This window comes from Cyprinus carpio, chromosome B8 (genome assembly GCF_018340385.1).
Source record: "Cyprinus carpio isolate SPL01 chromosome B8, ASM1834038v1, whole genome shotgun sequence".
NCBI lineage: Eukaryota > Metazoa > Chordata > Actinopteri > Cypriniformes > Cyprinidae > Cyprinus > Cyprinus carpio.
The window spans coordinates 8,227,723-8,249,571 of record NC_056604.1 but is presented as its reverse complement, the minus strand read 5'-3'; the positions used below and the strand labels follow the sequence as shown (position 1 = coordinate 8,249,571).

The window sequence follows — 21,849 nt, the reverse complement described above, 5'->3', positions numbered from 1 at the left end:
ATAAACCTGTGATGCATAAAAAACAACATATTTTTAATTATATAGCACAACATGTAACCGACAGGTAAATTGTATATTATGTAAAAGTATATATAACATTTTAATCTTTATCACAAAAATTGTTATAGAGAATTGTGTCGCTAATGGTTTAAAATACTGCACTGTATTGTGTATATACAGTGTATATACAGCAGCAGGCCTGGGTTATTATTAACCCTAACCCTATAAGCTAAAACTAAATCCAAAACATTTTCACTTCTTAAAATATACATTAACTGAAATATATTTCAGCTAGTTGCCAAAGCATCATTTCTCATTTGAATTTAATTTAAGCTGAAGTACTAAAACAACAAACTAAATTAAATTAAAACTCAATTATAGAACTTTATATTAATATATAGCATTTAAAAAACTAATAACAATTACAAAAACAACAAAAAATTACTTAACTAAAAATAAAATGAAAACAGAAAATATAAAATTAAAATCTTATTCAAAATCTTAAAAACTATATTAGTATATCAATGATACTAAAATAAGACTGGTACAGACAGATACAGGGCGAATGTACTTTAAGTACACACACACACACACACACACACACACACACACACACACACACACACACACACACACACACACACACACACACACACACACACAACATGTACAATTACAGGGCAGATCCTGCACTGTGGGACAGGAATGGCAGAGCTTTGGCACTGCAGAGAATGTCCTGTGGCAGTGAAGATGCATCCATGCGTTGGAACATCGGTGCATGTTTCTGCAAGACAACATTAGATGGTCAGCACAATCTTTCCAGCGACACAGTGATCCAGTACCCCAAAAAAACAGTACATCTTTTTCAACTTTAGGAAATTTACGCTTCAAATTGAGATATAAAGGTTTTTTTGTTATGTGTCTTCAGTAAACTGAACAGCATTCTATACAGTTAGATATATGATGGCATTGGCAATGTCAATGTTGCAAGCTGATTGAATAGGCATGAAAAGTCTTTAGCTCTGAAGTTCTAGTGCTGTAGAAAGTAAAAGACACTTTACCTGTTCCTCAAGCTGTTGTCGGAGCTTCTTAGCTTTGTTCTGCTTGTAGTAGTCCATGATCATCATGGCTGCATAAATCTTCCCAATGGTCATGTCACTGGCTGGAAGAAAGATTTGTTTGTTGTGAAAACTATGATTTCTATGCTGGCTGCAACTTACACTCACTTTCAGGGGAGTCAGTGGGCGCCCCTAGTGGCCAATAATGGAACCACAAGCTAAACTGTCAAGTTCAAGGTGAATTATACTCAGAAATTGTAAGTAAAATGCTGTTAAATCTTTAAGAAAATATATATAAAAAAATTCTCACTCAGATCTCTCACCTTTGTGGATGGGTACAAGCAGATCAAGAGATTTCTGGGAGAGGTGTGGCCAGATGACACTGATTTCCTTCTGCAATTCTATGTCCATCTGACCCCTGTCCTCACCCCCTGTTACACAAAGACCATTTAACTAATATTACTTTGGAAAAAAAGACAAATCAAACGATGTTTGATCTTTACAAAACTGAAAATTAGCAGTAGTGGCAACCTCGAGCGATTTTAACGTCCAGCGCGGTGCGTATCAGGGCCATAAGAGTGGAGGTGAAGTGGACGGACATATCTTCATTCACTGGCATGTTCATCAGAACCAACCTCTGAGAGAAAGTCACCATAAGGATAGAAGACAGTTGAAACACAAGTTTTGCAAAGCTTGGGAGTGAGCATGTTTTTAAAATAATGATCTAATAGTCATCTAGGTTTAGCTGTCTTTTAACTTCTACAGTTAACACTAAGAAGACGTCACAACATCAAACATTCATGCACACAGTTGAAACATATACTGGATAGAGACAGATTAGAGATTTATGCATTGAAATAGTAAAAGGATCACACTTTATGAATATGCCCTTTGTTATTTGTCTTTAACACTGGAATAAATGTCAGGGTTATGACAGTGTTTTGAAGAAGTTAAGGTGACATATTCAAATAAAGTATCACTGGCAGATGTACAGGGACTTCACGGTAGGATGATTAAAAGACAATGACAAAGAATACCATAACTGATCTTCTACAAATTATAACTATATGTATTGTAATTATTTGACATAAAATGGTCCTAAAACTCTTAAGCTGTCACTGCGTTAGATAGAAAAAATAAAACCAAGTGCAAACTTTTAGCTAACTTGTGTTTCACAAATCATTATCACTTGGTTCAATATGCTTTTACATAATGCAAAGATACAGAATTCATATTCTTTTAGTTTAAAGTGTCCAAATAAATCTTTGGGCCACTGTAACTACGGCCCTGAGCTTGAGCCTCTTGAAACCAAGCAGACTTCATTCAAATTGTAATACTGCAGACTACCTTATACGCCACTTTGGAGGGGCATTTCTTGCCCAGGCCAAGCGGTGGCGACATGCAGGTCAGCATCTCGTACATATCAGTGTAATGAATACCACTAGGAGGGGGCAGTCACCACCAGCAACAATATGAAGAAGAAGAGGAGGAAGAAGAATAATTCATCACCAACAAACAACGAAGGAGAAGAAGAATATTGTAGAAGAAAAAAAAAACAAAAAAAAAAAAAAATAGAGGGAGAAGGAAGAGACAGGAAAGGGAAGGTCATTTTAATGTGTTTCATACTTAAGAAAAGAAAAACTGTCAAAAAGGGAAACTGATTAAACATAGAGGTGAGGTCAGGTGGAGGACTTTCTATGCAATGCAGGCATAGAAGAGGCTAAAGGAGAGAAAATATTAAAGCAGCCAAAGATCTGATGAGTCAAGCAGGTGGATCTGAGGATTTGACTGGCTGTATTGAAAAGGAAGCACTGCTATTATAATAAATTAACCCACAATGATCATTGTGCTTAGAGTCAGAAATGAACAAGGGCTCTGGTTAAAAATGGCAGCAAAAAAAAAAAAAGACTTGTTGAAAATATATATTTTTTAAATGTATGTGTATGTGTGTATAAATAATATTTATTAAATATAATACATACATATAAAAGATAATCATAAAAAATATAGTGAAATATAAAAATAAAAATATTATATATTGTGTGTGTGATTATATTAATACATAAATATAATATAAAATATATAATATATAATGTTTTTATATAATTTGTTAGATTAAATATATTAATTATTTAATTCTAATACAAAATATAAAATGGTAACATGCATGTTATTTATAATAAAAAAGGTTTAAAAAATACCATCATAAGATAAAAACAGCCAAATAGCAAATATTTCTCCTTTAAAAATGAATTGTAATATAATTGTATTAATTAAAGTTAATTTATAAAGTTAAGTTAGGTCAGGGGAGAGATGAGCATAATGTTCTCTTGATTTACAAACAGGTGAGGCAATGGCGAACATGAGGAGTCTGCCCTCCTCTAACCTAAAACCCACATTTATGCAATAATATTCAATAAAAGCCCCAAATCCAATTCAGACACAGAGAGACTGAATCCCTTCTGACATCCATTGGCAGTGTTAGATATTATCTAATGGAGTTCACTGATGGATGGCTCTCAGTGTCATTAACTGCAGCAGTTATTCACACTTCAGGAGCAGGACACGGGCTTAAGGGATGAGCTGTCTCTCTGTGCACTGAGCTCTTGTCTCTGCCAGTCTTTGACCCGGTTGAAAGTAGCACTGGAGTAGATCACGGAAACGAGAAGAGGGTGAGGGGTGTTATCTAGTGAAGGAGTGGCGAACGATAAAAGGAGAGGAGGAGAGAGAGGCAGAGGGGTAGTTTTTTTGTGGGTGAGCCAAACCTTGCATGCCACCCTGTAGGGACAATTCTTTCCAAAGCCCAGTGGAGGTGATATTGAACGTACTACTTTGTACATCTCCTTATAGTGTAGTTTTCCACTGGAGAGGGAAATACTGGCCGTTAACAGTAAATTAGACAACTTCAAGATAAATGTAGTAGGAGAGGTTATTTTTCATTAAATACATTTTAAAGGGGTCATACCATACATTACTGAAGTTTTTTTTGCACCAAAAACCATCATGATACAGCTATTCCATTTTACACCCTTTCTCTGAATTGTAAAATCAAACTACTGTAATTTTGCAGCTGTAATTTTCAAAATAAATGCTCAGACAACCATTTTCTGCAGGTTAGTTTCAGTAAATGAGGTCCAAATTCAGCAAGAGTTTGCTTTCTTAGTCTAATTAACTCTTTAATCTCAAAAGACCAAAGAAAATGTGAAAATTCGTCATGATATGACCCCTTTAAATAATCCTGCAGGGTTACACATTTGTGTTAAGAAAGAAACAGAAACATTAATGACAAAGCAAATTTCCCTCTGCATTTTTTAAACATGACATTCATGAGGCATACGCTTAAAAAAAAGGTAAATAAACAATTGTATGTATTTATAAATACCTTATAATCAATTCAATATTATGTTGCACAATGAGAAAATAAATCTTTTTTTTGACATCTGTGTTGCATGTGATCAACTGAAAGGAGTGGAAAGCTGTTTCTCTCACCATGCTGCACGGTCATACTCTCCCCAGATCCGTACAAACTCATCCAAGTGGTGAGGACCCAGAATGGACGAGTCACGTGTCAGGTACTCAAAGTTATCCATAATCACAGCTACAAACAGATTTAGCATCTAAAAGAGAGTTATAGATGTGAAAATAGAGACAGCGAAATAGGCAGAAAGGTATTTAGAGTGAGCTTCAGAGTATTAAGCAGTGGCGGATATTCATGTTTTCAATGATACTAGTTTCATTTTATTCAAAATATTTTAATGTTTTTTTTTTCATTTTAAAATCTCACTATATATATTTTATGTGCCAAAAAATTGGATTTGGTGTGAATAGGTTTTGAGTGTAACGCTGAGTACTTGTGTCATTAAAATGAATTGCGTCTCACCAGAAAAGAACTGAAGAAGATGAAGGAGACAAAGTAGAAGTATGCAAAGTCGGTACCACAATCTTTTTTCACATTTGTTGGTGAGTTGTTGAGAGACTCATCTTTTTCACATTCCTTCTCTCCTAAACACGATAACATGATTTCCTGCCATGACTCACCTGTTGCACTCCTAAACACACACACACACACAGACACATATATGTATATCTTAAATTAAGTCACATTTATTCATCCCCAAAGGGTGGACTGCTTCATTGTATTAGCTTCCTAGTAAAATAATTAACATGCCATAAATTATAGCACCCATTTTTTACAACAAAAAATAAGTTAATCTTACCTAAACAACAGCATGAGTGCACCGAAAAATGTCTTAAAGTTATTGTGTTCGTTGATATGGCTTTTTGGATTTAGCCTGATGTTGCCGAATACCTTTAATGAAATTACAAACACATAAAAGGTGTCTGTCACATTTACAGGCTTAATGAGGTAAAGTAATAAAAAAGGTGGAAAAAAAACAAAGGAAAAGATAGAGGGAAGAATATAAAAATGGACTGTCTGGGGACAAAGACCACCTTTACCTGCATGCCAATGATGGCATAGATGAAAAACAGCATGGCGATTAGCAGACAGACATATGGAAGAGCCTGCAAAACAAATTTCATGTTAAACACTGAACTCAAAAATGTATATTAAATTATGTTTATTTTAGGGCTGTCAAATTAACGCCTTAATAATGCATTAACGCAAATTCATTTTAACGGCACTAATTTTATTAACACAGCATGCATTTTCTGTCTAACCCGGAGTTTGTCTCAGATGTCACGCCCACAGACCGTTGGCTAAAAGTCTGATGCATATGGGACACAAAAGTGGAAACACTTCAGGAGTGTCGAAGTCGTCATCGGATTGGTTGAATTCTATAGGATTTCCGGGAGACATGTGTGTCGCGTTCTTTAACGTTCCGCCTGGAAACAAAGATGCCGTTGCACCAAACCCCCATCACGAAAGAAGAAAGCCGCAGTGTTTACAACTGTGACGACGAGTGCTTATCAGGATCAACTAAACGCTGGGTTTTCAAAAGTGTGTGAAATATTTAAAGTTCGCGGCATAGAATCTTTAAAATATGTCCGAGAGTTTTACTCTTGTCTGTTATTGTGGCGACATTTCCACGTCCCGAAACGTGACGATGAACGAAACGAAACGACCTTTAGCTGTCAGTCTGAAGGTCTGGCTACGCGAGACTAACCTGCAGTTGGAGCAATGGAGATGCATGGTGCTGCCAACTTGGCGATTTAGCGACTTTTCAGATCCCTTTAGCAACTTTTTTTTCTTTTCTTTTTCCGTGCGAGTACGAGGTCTCTCTTTCCCGCTGCGTACACACCTCTCTCTGCATCTGCTCTGTTCAGCAAGTGGCGGTGAGGAGCAGCGCTTTCAGTTATAACAGATATTATGTTGCTTCTCTAATTTTACATGCAAATATAGCCAAAATCACAGCACAATTGTCTTTATCTTATGTGTGGCCTATTTGATTTCATCAGATGACGGCTTGATTATAAATCAGGATTTTTGTGCAGATTAACATCTTGGAAGGGAGAGCTGTAGTCTTAATGGGTCGCGTTTCAGTCAACATTCAATATTCATTTAATTTTCATTCCGTTGTCTGACAACAGAAACAGTAACATACATAAATGAAAACAGTTTTATTGAGAATTTAGCTGCATCAAAATACAGTATGTGGGCACAGAGAGGCAAACAAATGTAATAATAAATAATAAATGTTAATTTTGCAATTTCAGAAGAAGTGAGCTGCCCTGTCCTGCAAATAATGTAAACAGGCTTGTGTAAGTAAATTGCTCACTGCAGAGAAAGAGAAGTAATGGGAACCTGGTATTTCTATGTCGTTTTTTCATGTGTCTAATAGACATGAACAAGTTCTTTGAAAAACATCTATGACTTTTGAAACATGTTTAGTCTTCATGCTCTATGTTGACTATGGTCTCACTAATAATAAACATAAGTTTGCATAAAGCATCCATATTTATCCATGCCCTTGTTGATTAGAGTATTAAAAACTTGAAAAGTAATAATTTAAGGTACATTTAAAACAGATTTAAAAAGTGCAATTAAGTTGGGATTATTCACTCATGACGGTCATGCGATTAATCACGATTAAATATTTTAATCAATTGACAGCCCAAATTTTATTTACATTTCCTGATGAAAATACCAGTTCAAAAATAGTGTTAAAGTTTTAGGTAAAATGACTCTTTCCATTAATAAACTATGTAACCCAGATGCTTGATAAAGACCCATCATTATTCAATAATGTGCAAATATTATGATTACATAACTGCTGATAGTTACTGAATAGCAATAACTAAAGTACAAATCTTACAAAAAATACAAAGCAAATTAATGTTGAAATTATCCACAAAACAAAGGTTTAATGGTTTAAAGGTTTAAAAGTAACATTTTGTAAAAAAAAAAAAAAAAAAAAAAAAAAAAAACCCATGCAGTGCAAAACTTTGAGTGGCTTTTATGAAACTGCAGAACTGCATATATCTGAATCTATTCTCTAAAAGAAAATCTTTTATAATAAGCATGTTTGGTTCAAATAAAAGCAAATAGAGTGTTCAAAAGTTAAAAAAAGAAGAATGGGGCCCGATCAGACAGAATACATTTTTCAGGTTTGAAAACATGAGGCGGACCGCACTGCCTTTTTTGGTTGACTTTTTTTAATTTATGAAAAGAGCAGTACGCTGCGTTTTTTAAAATGTTTCCAGGAAACTACGGAATCAGCTGTCCTGTCAGTCTAATCCAGGATTAGCACGAGCACTTTAAAATCTTTGGTTTGCTGTTAAGTAAACTGTCATATTAGCAGAAACTTGAAAAAATTACAGCCACCACCACAAGTTTCTCCTCCATTATTGCAGTCTCCGGACTTCTCAAGCAACTTTAAACGTTCGTCCCCATAATGGGAGGTCCGCCTCTCCATTCATTCTATTGGACAACCAAAAAAAAAGAAGCAAGAATGACGTTGGGCACTTTTCTGCTCGGACTTTTTTTCAATTTCAGGCGCTCAGAGCACTCCTACAAAAATGTGAGAAGCAGCTGGTGGCTAAAACTCAAGGTGCCCATAATGCACATAATGCTCACTGCCAATAGAAAACAATTTAAAAAAAAGTGCCTCTCACTGCAAAAAATTAATTCTGTCTGATTGGGGCCTAAGCATTTCAATGTAGTGCTACTGCAGTAAAAGCCATGCCTGACCTTGAAAGACTGGACGAAAGTCCAAAGCAGGATACGGATGGTGTAGCCCTGACGCAGAAGTTTAATCAGCCGAGCTGCCCGGAATAACTTCAGGAAGCCCATATTAAAACTCTGCAAACCAATCAGAACACAAAGGTGATTGTTTATGCAAATAAATACTGGACACAAACCAATCTGAATACAAAGGTCACTACTTGTTCTTGCAAATAAATACTAGCTAAAAAGCAATTAGAATACGGATGTATTCTAATTGCTTATGCATATGACTACTGCCCACAAAGAACACATTCTGTTTATGAGGCTGATTGATTTCTCACTTTTGCTGTGTGGACTTTGTCAACCACAATTTCAGTGATGCTTCCTAGAACTGTGATGAAGTCAAATATATTCCATGTGTCTCTGAAATAATTCTGAAAGACATAAAAGTAATAATGAATGCTAGAAATGCATTTCATTGTATATATACAGTATATATATGTACAGTGTATATAAATATAAATATATATATATAGAGAGAGAGAGAGAGAGAGAGAGAAAGAAAGCAAGAAAGAAAGAAAGAAAGAAAGAAAGAAAGAAAGAAAGAAAGAAAGAAAGAAAGAAATTGCTTACCATAATACCAAATGCCAGGATCTTGAGAATACATTCCACAGTGAATATAACAGTGAACACAGTGTTGAGGTATTTTAGTACATTGTCATAGCCGTCAATAGGGTCATAATGCTGATAGAAATCAAAAAAGAGAGACAAACAGAAAGGTTTTATTTTTTTCATTAGTTTTATATATAACTTATTTTTTACAATTTACATATCTATCTATCTATCTATCTATCTATCTATCTATCTATCTATCTATCTATCTATCTATCTATCTATCTATCAAAACAACAACAAATCTATCTATCTATCTATCATCTATCTATCTATCTATCTATCTATCTATCTATCTATCTATCTATCTATCTAATAACCACATCAAACACTCAAAACACCTTAGTAATTATTTGGTAATGTCCTAACAACCGTAACAACAGTAACACCCAAGCAGCAACAGGTTTGCAAATGCCACCCAAAACGACTTAGCAACCAGATAAGCTCCTAAGCAACAAATGAGCAACACCCCAGCAACCACCTAGAAACCAGGGCCACTGAGAGAGAGAGTTGTGTCAATTTACATTCACTCCAACAGACCATTTTGTTTTTATGGCAATGGCTGATCATGGAGCCTCTCAATAGTTCTTGGAACTTATTGCAAATACTATCAGCACACTTGCAGAAGAAGAGACCATTGTCTGGGACAGTCTACTGGATTAGTTAGCAATGCATAACAAAAAAATAAACAGCCTATTACAGTAATTGTAAAATCAATTCTTTTAATGCAGTTTCATCTATCACTGAGTAATTCGAGAAAATACTTCTTTTGAACTTCCTATTGGTGTTATCTTTGTGGAAATTTGTGGAAAAGTATGATTACATCACTTTTTTATTATTATTATTTTTTTTTCTGTTGTTGTAGTCTTTACAGCCATATTTACAGCCATATTTAGATTTTTACCCCTGCGAGGACATTCAGATGATGCCAACTCTGAATCAACATACAAAAGTGTTTTTTTGTAATATTACTTTGTCCCAGTCACATTTGATAACAGATTTGTAATGTAGAAACTTTCATATACAAGGAAAACATGCTATTTGGATTATTAGAAATGTATTAATAAATACACTGCTGTAAATAAGTGAAAAGCAAAAGTCAACATGCATAAAATATAATCAAAAAACAAAAACAAAAACTAAAATAAATTTAAATATATAAATAATATAAAAATATAAAAATATTAGAAATTTAAATAAGAATAAAAATCAAAAAACAATAAATCAAAACTAAATTTAATTTAATCTTATATTTCACTTATTTGCAACAATGTGTGATTAAGATTAATTAGATCCTCAGTAACCATGACTCACGAAATTAGTAAAACCACAATGAACATTAAAACTTGATTACACGTGACTTGAAAAACAACAACAACATGATCTTTAACCATGGTAAATTAAAATGTTTTAAAAACAACACTGATATAATGTGCTATTAAAATGTTAGAAATAAACGCATTAATTGGCTACAGATGACCAAATATCGCAGTTCTGTCTGTCTCACTCTATGTATTCCAATTTTTTGCCATAAACTTTTGATGTCTATACGAATCACGATCATACATTTTTGCCTAGCAATGTCTTTGAAACCACTGAATATATCAATAGCTTAGTAATTAAAATCACTACAATCAATACAAAGCACTAAGAGCCAACTTCAAATCTTTCTTAAAACTGCCCAGGTATTCAAACAACTTAAGACCTAGGCCTAATTACAAAACAGACAATCCTTTTCTACTAATGTCACTTGTGCTGTGCAGGCTTACAAATAATGTTTAGTAATAGCCAAAGCTATTTACGGTAAGCATCATTTTACACATATTCAGGTCTGGAGCCATTCTAATGTGGACTCCCACATTTCACGATCCAATTAAAACCTGCATGGATGCTAGTATGCCAATAAAGCACTCTGAAAATTGAAACTGAAAACTAAATGAATACGACAGACAGAGAGAAAGGAATCTGTTCAGTACAATAGCTAATAATATCTGTGCTCTATTACTTTCTCTGTGCTTCAGTGTTAGGCAGACCACTGCAGACACGGTGACTAGTGGATGCCGACCTCTAACTCCAGGTGAAATTAGTCACGGGAGATGTCAGGCTAAAGCTAACGAGGAGAAGTTAAATAGTAGCTGGTGCTTCAAATCAATATTTAATAAGCTGTGACTCATGACTGTCTGGTTTTCTAGCAGTATCACAAACCAGGGGTCACCAGCAGGGGCTGAAAAACAGCTAAATCAACCTAATTTATTTTGACAAATACACCCACAGAGAAAGAGGTATGGTCCCAGAAATACTCACAGGGTTAAAATAAGTTTACATTTAATTTTCATAAAGACATTTAAAAGAATAATAATCCTTACATTTCTGTCATTATATTTAAGAGATAATGTACAGTTATTGCAAACAAACCCTTTCAGCTTAAGCATAACTCAACGCAAATTGAAGGGAAGTATTTTTTTTTGCATGGCTACTTATCAAATAAATTAATAAATAAGTGGAGGAAACAGTGATTTTAAATTATTTGTATTAAGGTAAAAGAAAGATCACAGTGCAGCAACATAAAGAAATTCCTCCTTACCTTCATCATGAGAACGATGGTGTTAAGGGCGATCATCGTCAGTATGGTGTATTCAAATACAGGAGACACCACGAAGTGCCACAGCCGGTACTGTAAGGTCTGTCTGTTCTGGGGCATGTAGCGAGTCAAAGGTTTGGCACTGATGGCAAAGTCGATACAAGCCCTCTAAGAGAGAAATATACAGTAAAAATGTTTCTCGAACACATTTGCAATTAACCTTTTAGAAGATTACATAAAATCGCTTGCACAACTCAGGTCACAATGTCTGAGAAAAAAGCTAATATGACATTATTGATGGTTAAAGGGATAGTCTAGCCAAAAAATGGTTTCAGATTTCCACTGACTTCCACAGTATGGACAAAAAATGCAATGAAAATTGTAGGGCTCAACCCGTGCCCGTACACTTCGAAGTGCCCTTTTTTGTTGGTGCTGTTTTTTATTTTATTAGCAAAAACAGATAACTTTTTTTTTTTTCAAAAATCATGTTTTTTATTGTTATCACGTTTTATTGTGTTTTATTGTGTTTATTAGGTGTATTTTTAAGTTATCTTTTACCTAATAAATATAACCCAACTGCAGTTTGATTGAGATTAATTGGAATGCACAATGAAAAAACACGATTTTTGAAAATTGTTAAAAATCTGTTATCTGTTTTTGCAAATGAACTCTTTGTGTGTATATATATATATATATATATATATATATATAGAGAGAGAGAGAGAGAGATATAGAGATAGAGAGAGAGAGAGAGAGAGAGAGAGAGGGGCGGGGGGATAAGGACTATTTAATTTGTCACTAAGATGTGACCAATAAAAAGGGGGAGGGGCTTTTTTTCAGTTTCAGCACATGCCCCTCAAAAGTTCTGTGAACGGGCCTGGACTAACTCTCTCTCTCTCTCTCTCTCTCTCTCTCTCTCTCCTCTCTCTCTCTCTATATATATATATATATATATATATATATATATATATATATATATATTGCACCAGTAGATTTATCTGTGAGTTCACTATGAATGATACACATGCCAGTTTCAGAGACATTAGCTTTGGGTTGATAATGTATACACGCACAAATATTTGGATGTCAAAATAATGTCTTGAATCCAGAGCACTTTTCATTCAAAAGGTCCTTTGAGACTGCTGAAGTGAAGAAAATGAATACTTCTATGAAAAGCACTCATGTCGTGTACACAAGAGCCAGTGCACTGATAAACATTCAACGGCAAATCACATAAGAACATCAAAATTTATCTTTATGTTGCCTCAAGTATGTGCAATTGCTTCTATGCACATAACTACACGCATGCACTTGGCTGGATTTGCAACACAAACATAAAAACAGGAGAACAGTAACCTCGTTTTTCTCCAGACTGCACTCCTCCATCATTTTGTCACCCTGCTCTTGGAAGGTGATGATGATGAGGGCCACAAATATGTTGACGAAGAAGAAGGGAAACACCACAAAATAAATGACGTAAAAGATGGACATCTCCATTCTGTTTCCCTGACTGGGACCCCGGTCCTCCTCGGTCACATCCACAGAGTGCTGCAAAACTCTACAATGGCAAAGAATCTAATTACAGACAGACTATATACATTTATCTATGCTAAATTATATTTGGACACTTTGTGTCTGCCAAACATTAGTGGAACATGTGAATAGTTAAAGTGATGAACCACATTGTTTACTCTGCAAGGACACCTGTCTGAACTTGATTGGAGCTGATTTCATACATTCACAACTACTTTAGAGTAGTTTGTTTAATATCATTGCAAAATGGCTCGGAAAAGTGAAGTTAGTACTCTTGCAACATTTGTTCAAATATGCCAACTGAGTTGGAAGCCACGTGACTTGCAAGCAATGTTCTAGAATAGTGGCTCTCAACCGGGAGGCCGCAGCCCACTATGGGGCATCATTGATTCTCCAGAGGGCCACGAGAATTAAACATATATATATCATTCATTAATTGTACAATTATTATGTTAAATTAAACAATTAACAAAACACCAAATCTCTCCTATGTATTCTGTGATTTGTTCGGAACAGCCCAAGCCATTTCTTTCAGTGCTGTGAAACACAGACTGAATGGTGGCTCAAAACACCTAACCACTGCAGGAGCATATGATACACAAATTACAGCTCTTGGTTGGATAAAACAAACCAGCATCATGCTAGTAAAGTTTTGACTGGTGATGACTGTAATTGAAGTACAGTAGCATACAGGAGTCGTACATTAGGCACACGTGAATCTGTTATTATTGATGCACAAATTAACCAGATTTAGCAGAGTAAGTACTTTTAAGCTGTAAAGAATGTGTGCAGTGACATTTATTTATTTATTTATTTTTAAATATTTGCAAAAAAAAGAATAGTGAATAAGAAAATGGGGTTGGACGGGGGGCTTGCTGTTTTGATGTGGAGAGGAGAGGGGCTTTGGCATAAAAAAAGTTGAGAACCACTGCTTTAGAATGTGAAAATTTGAGTTTTTGAATTAACAGATATCAGCACACAGCTTCTAGAAAGGTGTCAAGTAGAATGTTAATCTTCTTAAGGTGTTAATTAGTTTGTCAAAATGATACAGTGTGAAAACATGTATACTAAAGTTGGCTCTTACTGCGGCCACCCTTCCCCAGTGGATACAGTGAAGAGAGTCAACAGAGCCCAGATGATGTTATCATAATGAAAATCACGTCTCTTCCACTCTCGTTTCTCCTTTTTCTTGTCTTTGTCATAGTCAATGTAGTAACCCCTGTAAAGCATTAAGAAAAAATATTTTCCACATCATTTGCAGGGCAGATTTTGTGCTCCTAAAATGTCATTCTTCTATTCATAGCAGCATTGACATTTTCTAAAGTCTTCTGTGCACTGAAAAATGTCTGAGCAGCTTTAAAATTAATTTTAGAATTATATTTAGAATTTATTTTGCAGATGTAATGGGCACCCACTTGCACTCATCTTCTGTGTCTTTGGAACTGTCGGTACAGTAGTAAAATTTCCCTTTGAAAAGCTGCACTGCAATGACTGCAAATATGAACATAAAGAGCTTGTAGACGATGAGGATGTTGAAGACATTTTTTAGCGATGTGACCACACAGTCAAACACGGCCTGCAAATCAAAAAGGGAGAAAGAACAATGAGAGATAATGACAACTGTATTATTTCTTTTTAAGCTTAATTGTTATTTCAGTTTTTATTTTGGTAATTTTAGTACTTAAACATTATTTCAGTTAGAATGCCACGGCAACATTTCTAATTTTCTTTTCTTTTTTCTTTTTTTCATTTACATTTTTCTTGTAATATTCATATTTTATTTTATTTCGGCTTTATAACTGAAATTATGCATGCACAAAAATATGGACTGACAAAAATTTGGGCATGTAAAATTGACATTCTTTGGTGATAATATAAATATTTCAGTTGAATCTTGTGCTAAAGTGTTCTTGTAATGGTCAGTACAAAATGAAAGCAGTTAAAAAAGCAATCTTTTCCCAGCTGAGAAATTTGCAACCCTTAAGTCTCCAGTGAAATTTGCTCTGCTTTATAAAAGCAGTTGTCCTTCTGTCTCTTAAATCTGTCTCTCACATGTTATCACTTTGCCTATTTTTTCCACACATTGCTGGCTCTTTTTCCACCTCTTCCACCACGTTCTTACATACACAAACCCAAAATACACAAACACACATACACACTGAGAGCTCTGTCAGACCGGAGAGAGTTCCCATGTGTGAGGACTGGGAACTGAAAATACTTATGCAGTCTTTTCACACATGGCAAGAGAGTTTCATCACTTTCCCTCTTATTTGATCTCGTTCTGCTGCTTTGCTGACCACATTTGTCAAATAATCAACTTCAAGTAATTCAAAATGAGCAATGCAGATACACACTGTTCAACTAATCAAGTATTCAACTAATTGCCTAATCCAATAATGTCTTGCAATTCAACAAAGATTTGTACCTACACAAACACAAACATTTTTTAAAAATATTTATTTTGAAAGAACCCTCTTATGCTCACCAAAGCTGAATTTATTTGATCAAAACCACAGTAAAAACACATGAGAAATCATTCAGAAATCATGCTAATATGCTCATTTGTTGCTAAAGAAACATCTCATTATTATCAATGTTAAAAACAGTTGTGCTGCAAATACCTTTGTTGAAACGGTTGTGTATTCCTTTCAGGTTCACATACCTTGAGTTTGGGAAGTCTTTTAATAGTTTAAGAGGCCTCAATACTCTGAGAACACGCAGTGATTTGATGGTTTTAATGTCTCTTCCTGTGTTACTCCTGTATAGCATGAAACATGTGTAACTAAACAATCAAAAAACTGTCCTATTTCTCATGTATAAGTACAAACAAACACACACAAACACTATTATATGGCACAAAATCACAAGAGAATGTGTTTACCCCATCACATTCCTGCCAGATGCCATGAGCCACAATCCACAAGAAGACCAACAGAGAAAAAAATGAGAAACAGACAGGCATTCTGAACCAGAGAGCTTCTCAATGAACAAAGAAATGCTTCACACTAACAACACAGAAAAGAGAGCATCAACTAAAATCAATGTGTCAAGAATTTGAAATGTCTGAATGTTTTTCCTCACATAACTCATGTAGTTGTCACACTGCATTAATGGAATTTGAAGATGAATAACAAAACATTTGAGCAATGCATTTAAAAAAGCATTAAAAAGCTTCATCAACATGTTTCAGATTTACCAACAGACTGCTAATTTACACTTGTTATATCTCATGTTTGGATTCATTTTGACTCACGTGAGAGCAAAGGCCACCAGAGCTCCCACCACAACTATAAAGTCAAGAATGTTCCACAGGTCACGGAAATAGGAGCCATCATGTAAGATCAAACCTTGCTCAATCATCTGAGAAAGATATGATAACAACATACATAGTATATTTATGTTATATATTGCATATATGCATACACACTGACTGAGGAACATACAGCACATGAAAGCCAGAACAATCCATGAACTTACCTTGATTATCATTTCAAATGTGAAGACACCAGTAAATACATAGTCAAAGTAGCGCAGCACCTATTACACATAAAGACAGTAATCCAAAAAGGATTACAATGTCAGCATTAACAAACAAGAAAATACATTAGACTTATGAGACGTTAGCATTGTTTGCCACTGACGACTAAATTTGAACAATCCAGAATGCTGCTATTTTCATCATGGATCAACTGCCAACGTCACAGCACTGACAAATACAAGTTTATGCATTTCTGAAAGGGAAAGAGGCGACTTCTTCAGCTTCTTCAACACTGAGAACATAGCTTATGTAATTCGTTTACATACACACAAGATCTCATCAACTATTAGTGGAAGAGTCTTAGCATGTAATTAGCTGTGGTTTTATACAGCTGGTGCGCTGTCACTAGGGAAATTTAAAACCGGCAACAAAAATCTAATTTCTATTAGCTTGCAAACTATGCCAAACACTCCATGACCAACAGGGAACAATATCATCAGGACCAAAGAAACTCAAACATCTATCTACTGTCTATTTATTTATATTGTCAAAAATGAAAGATTTTATTTGGAAATAATTGTCTTTTTTATTTATTCAAAGTAACAGACAGACGTTGCATTTGTAATGACACTGGGTAGTTGTAACATTGTTTTTAATCAACATTTTAGATTACATTTCCTATGCATGCATTATGAAAAGTGTTAGGTCAGAATTTTTTTTTAAGATGACAAATTAATTTTTAAAAGTACAATATTCCATTTAGTATCTCATTTAATATGAGGTCATGAAACTTGCATGCATTGTAAAGGCATAAAGAAATTACAGTTTACAGTAGTTTTAAATATAGCCTGTCATACTGCAGAACATGAAAATTATCCCAAAATATTTATGTCATTTAATGATGGGTAATGTATAAATTAAGTGAGTTAAAGATACTCAGAATTGCTTTTAAGTATCCTTAGAAGCACTTAATAAAATACAAATGCAATTCTAATTTAAACCATCTGAGAACTGTAGCAGAACTATTTACATATGGTTGTTGTATACAAAATTATTGAAAATGCTCTTGACATGGTGGTGGAGGGGAGTTCTTACTTTGTTCCTGTCTGAATTAGTGTTGACAGGGTCTTCAGCAGCCAAGGCGATACTGCTGGCGGTGATCACAAGAAGGATTGACATCTCGAAATAACGAAGATTGACAATATAGTGGCAGGCCCTCCGGACCCTGTGAAAGAGATGTAAAATAGAAAGAGTAAGAGACGAAATGAGAAAATATTCATAAAATATAGAATACAGCTGTGGCTCTATAAACATTCAGCCTTACGGGTTGTTGGGTTTGAAGATGAACATGCTGACAGGAGGAGGAGCTTTTGGTGCATCTGGGGTTTCCTCTTCTTTTTCTGTCTTTGACGGCTCCACATCTTTACTATTACCTGTGAAATCCAGGTATTTATTAGAAATTGGGAGCTTCTACATGATGGATTTTTATGGATATTTTATCTTATTATAACTCAGTAAAAAAGACAAAAAAAAGACAAAAAAAAAAAAAAAAAAATATATATATATATATATATATATATATATATATATATATATATAAACACTATTATCTAATATTAAATATTAAAGACATTATAGATCATTTATAATAAAAATTGAATAGCTCAATTTTATTGTTATTTTTATTTTTAATTTTAATGTTATTTTTATGTTTATTTCAACTCAGTTTGACTCATTAAATGAAGACAACTGGGAGCTTGTTACACAATATTACTAATATAGCTATTGCATATAGGATAAATATCATGTATATATACACCTATAATTGTTCTATTATTATAACATTGTATTACATTAAATATTATAGATCTTCTATAGAATATATTGGAATATATAAAAGAGAAATTATTCATTTGCTGAAAATCTTTTAAAAAATGAGACTGTCCTTTTTGGGCATTAGAAATATATTGGAGTCAAAGTCACAAGTCTAGGTGAAGTATTGTACTAATAAGAAGAAATTTGAATAAAATAACATAAGTTTATATTTGTGCACTTTCCCTGCTGAGAAGACTTGTGTTGCTGGTCATGGTGCAAGTAGCTTAACCAGCAAAATTTTCTTTTGCTACACAGCTTCACCAGAAAGAGCATGTTAATGGCCATTGCTAATGAACAGCTTGGTTCTGCTGTCTTCCTCTAGCTAGACCAGCACCAATCCAGCACTTACTAACAACAATCAGTCTAGCTGGTCTTATCAGTAGGGTTATCAGAGGTGCAGGGATGCTCAAACCCGTAATGGAGGTCAGCTCCATGGATGGCTGAGTGTCGGTGACCTCTATCACGATGCTGGTGTTGAGAGAGGACTTATCCTGATTCAAGCATCCATGGTTGTTATTATCATTCTCGCCAGAACTCAAAGTTGCCTGTGGGGACTGCTGGAGTGTGCTGTCAGTGAGCTGCAGAGTTACAGGTTCTGAGTCCTGAGGTGGGTTTTTGCGGGGGGAATTGGCTGGTTTGGTTTCTGATGATTCAGAGTTGTCTGGTTTGTTCTGCCTGTGGAAAAGAAGAAGTTAATAGCTAAATTTCTCTCTCCAGTCTTTCAACAAAGAACACTGAACTTGGCTATAAAAAATAAATAAGTATATGTGAAATTTATGTAAACTGTCACCATGAAGTTATGTGAATAGAGCTGTTCAGTCATGATGTCAATTTGTAGATCAACCTGAAGGGCCAGTTTCCTCACAAAGTTCCAATGGGTTTTTGAAGCAATAGCTTTTGATTTATGAGTAAAATAAGGTCTGTGGTTAAAGGAATAGTTCACCCAGAAATGAACATTCTGTCATAAACTACTCACCCTGATGTCGATCCAAACCCTTAAGACCTTTATTCATCTTGGGAAAACAAATTAAGACATTACTGATGAAATCCTGGAGCTTTCTGACCCTGCATAGACAGCAACTACCACAGTCAAGGCCCAGAAATGTAGTAAGGACATCGATAAAATAAAAAAAAAAACACAAACCCATAAAACTTCAGAAAACATCAAAATATCTTAACATAAGATCAAAAAATAAACAAAGATCTTATAAATACATAAAAGACAATAAAGTTAAGGAATTAATGACAGAATTTTCATTTTTGGGTGAACTGTATCTTTAACTTGACGCTCATGTTTGTTTTATTGCAAAGCTGAATATTACTCCAGTCATGGATGTCACATGATCCTTCAGGAATTATTATAATATGCTAATTTGGTGCTCAAGAAACATTTCTTATTATTATCAATGTTGATATCAGTTGTGCTGCTTAATATTTTTGTTGAAACAATGATACACTGTTTTTCAGGATTTTTTGATAAATAGAAAGTTTAAAAGAATTTTTTTTTTGTAATATCATAAATATCTTTTGATCAATTTAATTTGCCCTTGCTAAATAAAAGTATTACTTTCTTTACAAAAATAAAATACTGTCCCCAAACTTTTGAACAGTTGTGTATATAAAGTACAAAAACTGATACAATTATAAAAATCAAAATAAATAATTAAACAAACTACCTCTGTTCAGGCACTCTGCCTTCTGGACTGATCTCTCTGTCATTCTTTAAATCATTTTCATCTCCATAACTCCATCACCCCCTTTCCCTTCTACCAACACATCAACACCACCATCTCCTAGTTGTGTCTCTTTACCCCTTGCATCTGTGTGAAGTTCCCGGTGGCGTGGGCGTCGGGGCCTGGGCCCCATATCAGGGGTCAGCATGTCCCCCTGTGCAGGAGGCCTGTACTTACGGACTGCCCGCTGCCGCCTGTTTCCATTCAGTCTGGGGCAATGGTTGTTGATGTCCAGAGTGCCCTCGAATGAGGTCTTTGATTCAGATGGCTCTGTCAGGGGTAGGTTCAGCGTCACTGGGGGTTCAGGGACTGATATGTCCATAGGCATTGGTGGCTCCGGTATTGGAATAGCTAAAGGGGGTTCAGGAATAGGAATGGACAGAGCTTGCTCATCCACAGGCATGTCCATAGGCATAGGTGGCTCCAAGGTAGCATCTGGCATGGTGGTGGATGTTGTGGTCTCTATGGCGCTGCGCTTGCTGTTAGATGGAGATATTCCAGGCTTCCTGTGGTGATGGCAGCCAGGTGGTCCATCGTGCTCCTCACTGGGGCTGCTGAAAAGGATCTCGCGGCTGGACATCTGTCTGTGTCGGCGCAACTGGCTGGTCCTCTGCTCCCAAACTGACATGGTCAATCTCCTCCTTCTCTCTCTCCTGGACATGAAAGAGTTAGAGGCATTGAGTGGACGAGCATCAGCCAGAATCTCTGAATCCTCAAAGGAGTAGGCCGCACGGCTCCGGTGAATTGCACGCTTCCTGTACAGGTAGGGCCTCCTCCTCCTCCTAAGGAAAAAGAGAGAGGACACACAATAAGACTGGATGCCTAACTAAATGTTTCAACTGCCATGCCACAACAATTGTTTACATAAAAATTATCACTGAGCAGAACAAAACCCTTTCTACCCATCTGAAAAGACCAACTTACACCAGTGGTTCTCAGTTGGTTTCGCTTTAGGACTCTATATTACAATGAACATCAAGTGAGATAAAAAAAAAAAAAAAAAAAAAACTGTACAACTATAACTAATACTATCTATTCATGTATTTATTGTTTGTTCACATTTTTTTTGCTTATAAAAATTTATCTGAAGTTTTACAAATCTCAAAAATTAAACATTGACATTTATTATTCCAACCATGAGCTATTTTGATCCATTAAAATCAACCATTTACTGTCAGTTTAGCCTCACCTTTACAGTTTGAATGTTTGGTTTCTACATGTATCTAGAATTTCAATGGACTCGTGCTCTTAGCAGCCAATAATTCATTGTACAAAACACACCTGTCCACATTGAAATACACTTGGGCAGCTTCTACCAAGTGACAGATGAATTTGCACCTAAGTAGATTTTGATTGGACAGATGACAAAAACAATTTTTCCTATTAAATGTTGATAAGACTATTTATATTGCTATTCTAAATATCTGATTTATGTTGATATTTAGTTTACACCCGAGAAAACCTGCGACCCACCAGTCGAGAACCACTGGCTTAGATCATTCAGTTAACAGCTGGTTCACCAAGAACATTTTACTAATTAAGAAATATGTAGGGCACCGGCATAAAAAAACAACAACATGGTGACCAGGTGTACTGGTCAGGTCAGCAGGGTAGCTGAATATGAGAATTGAAGTATCTGTGGGCAAAACATTTAACAGACTGTTGTTAACAAGTACTCTGCAACGTGGTAGAAAGGGTCCATTAATTTTGTTTTCATGACTTTGTATTTTTGTGTGACTGGAATTCATGGTCCAGCTTGTAACGACAGCAGAGATGGAAAACAACTGGATAGA

At 35.2% G+C, this 21,849-nt stretch overlaps 1 protein-coding gene across 1 annotated transcript in view; it reads right to left on the bottom strand.

The window, feature by feature from the left end:
- The window catches only part of LOC109101305 (voltage-dependent R-type calcium channel subunit alpha-1E-like), a 137,545-nt gene that overhangs the window by 7,501 nt on the left and 108,195 nt on the right, over nt 1–21,849 (bottom strand). Inside the window, 26 exon segments of the mRNA XM_042729512.1 lie at nt 678–784; nt 1,062–1,162; nt 1,382–1,489; nt 1,590–1,695; nt 3,824–3,920; nt 4,548–4,675; nt 4,939–5,107; nt 5,276–5,367; nt 5,517–5,582; nt 8,209–8,319; nt 8,526–8,618; nt 8,818–8,928; nt 11,441–11,605; nt 12,794–12,995; nt 14,055–14,189; nt 14,386–14,546; nt 15,633–15,661; nt 15,664–15,728; nt 15,852–15,863; nt 16,224–16,330; nt 16,448–16,507; nt 17,544–17,673; nt 17,773–17,881; nt 18,736–18,998; nt 20,000–20,076; nt 20,079–20,838. Of these exon segments, the coding sequence (XP_042585446.1) occupies nt 678–784; nt 1,062–1,162; nt 1,382–1,489; nt 1,590–1,695; nt 3,824–3,920; nt 4,548–4,675; nt 4,939–5,107; nt 5,276–5,367; nt 5,517–5,582; nt 8,209–8,319; nt 8,526–8,618; nt 8,818–8,928; nt 11,441–11,605; nt 12,794–12,995; nt 14,055–14,189; nt 14,386–14,546; nt 15,633–15,661; nt 15,664–15,728; nt 15,852–15,863; nt 16,224–16,330; nt 16,448–16,507; nt 17,544–17,673; nt 17,773–17,881; nt 18,736–18,998; nt 20,000–20,076; nt 20,079–20,838 (3,564 nt within the window).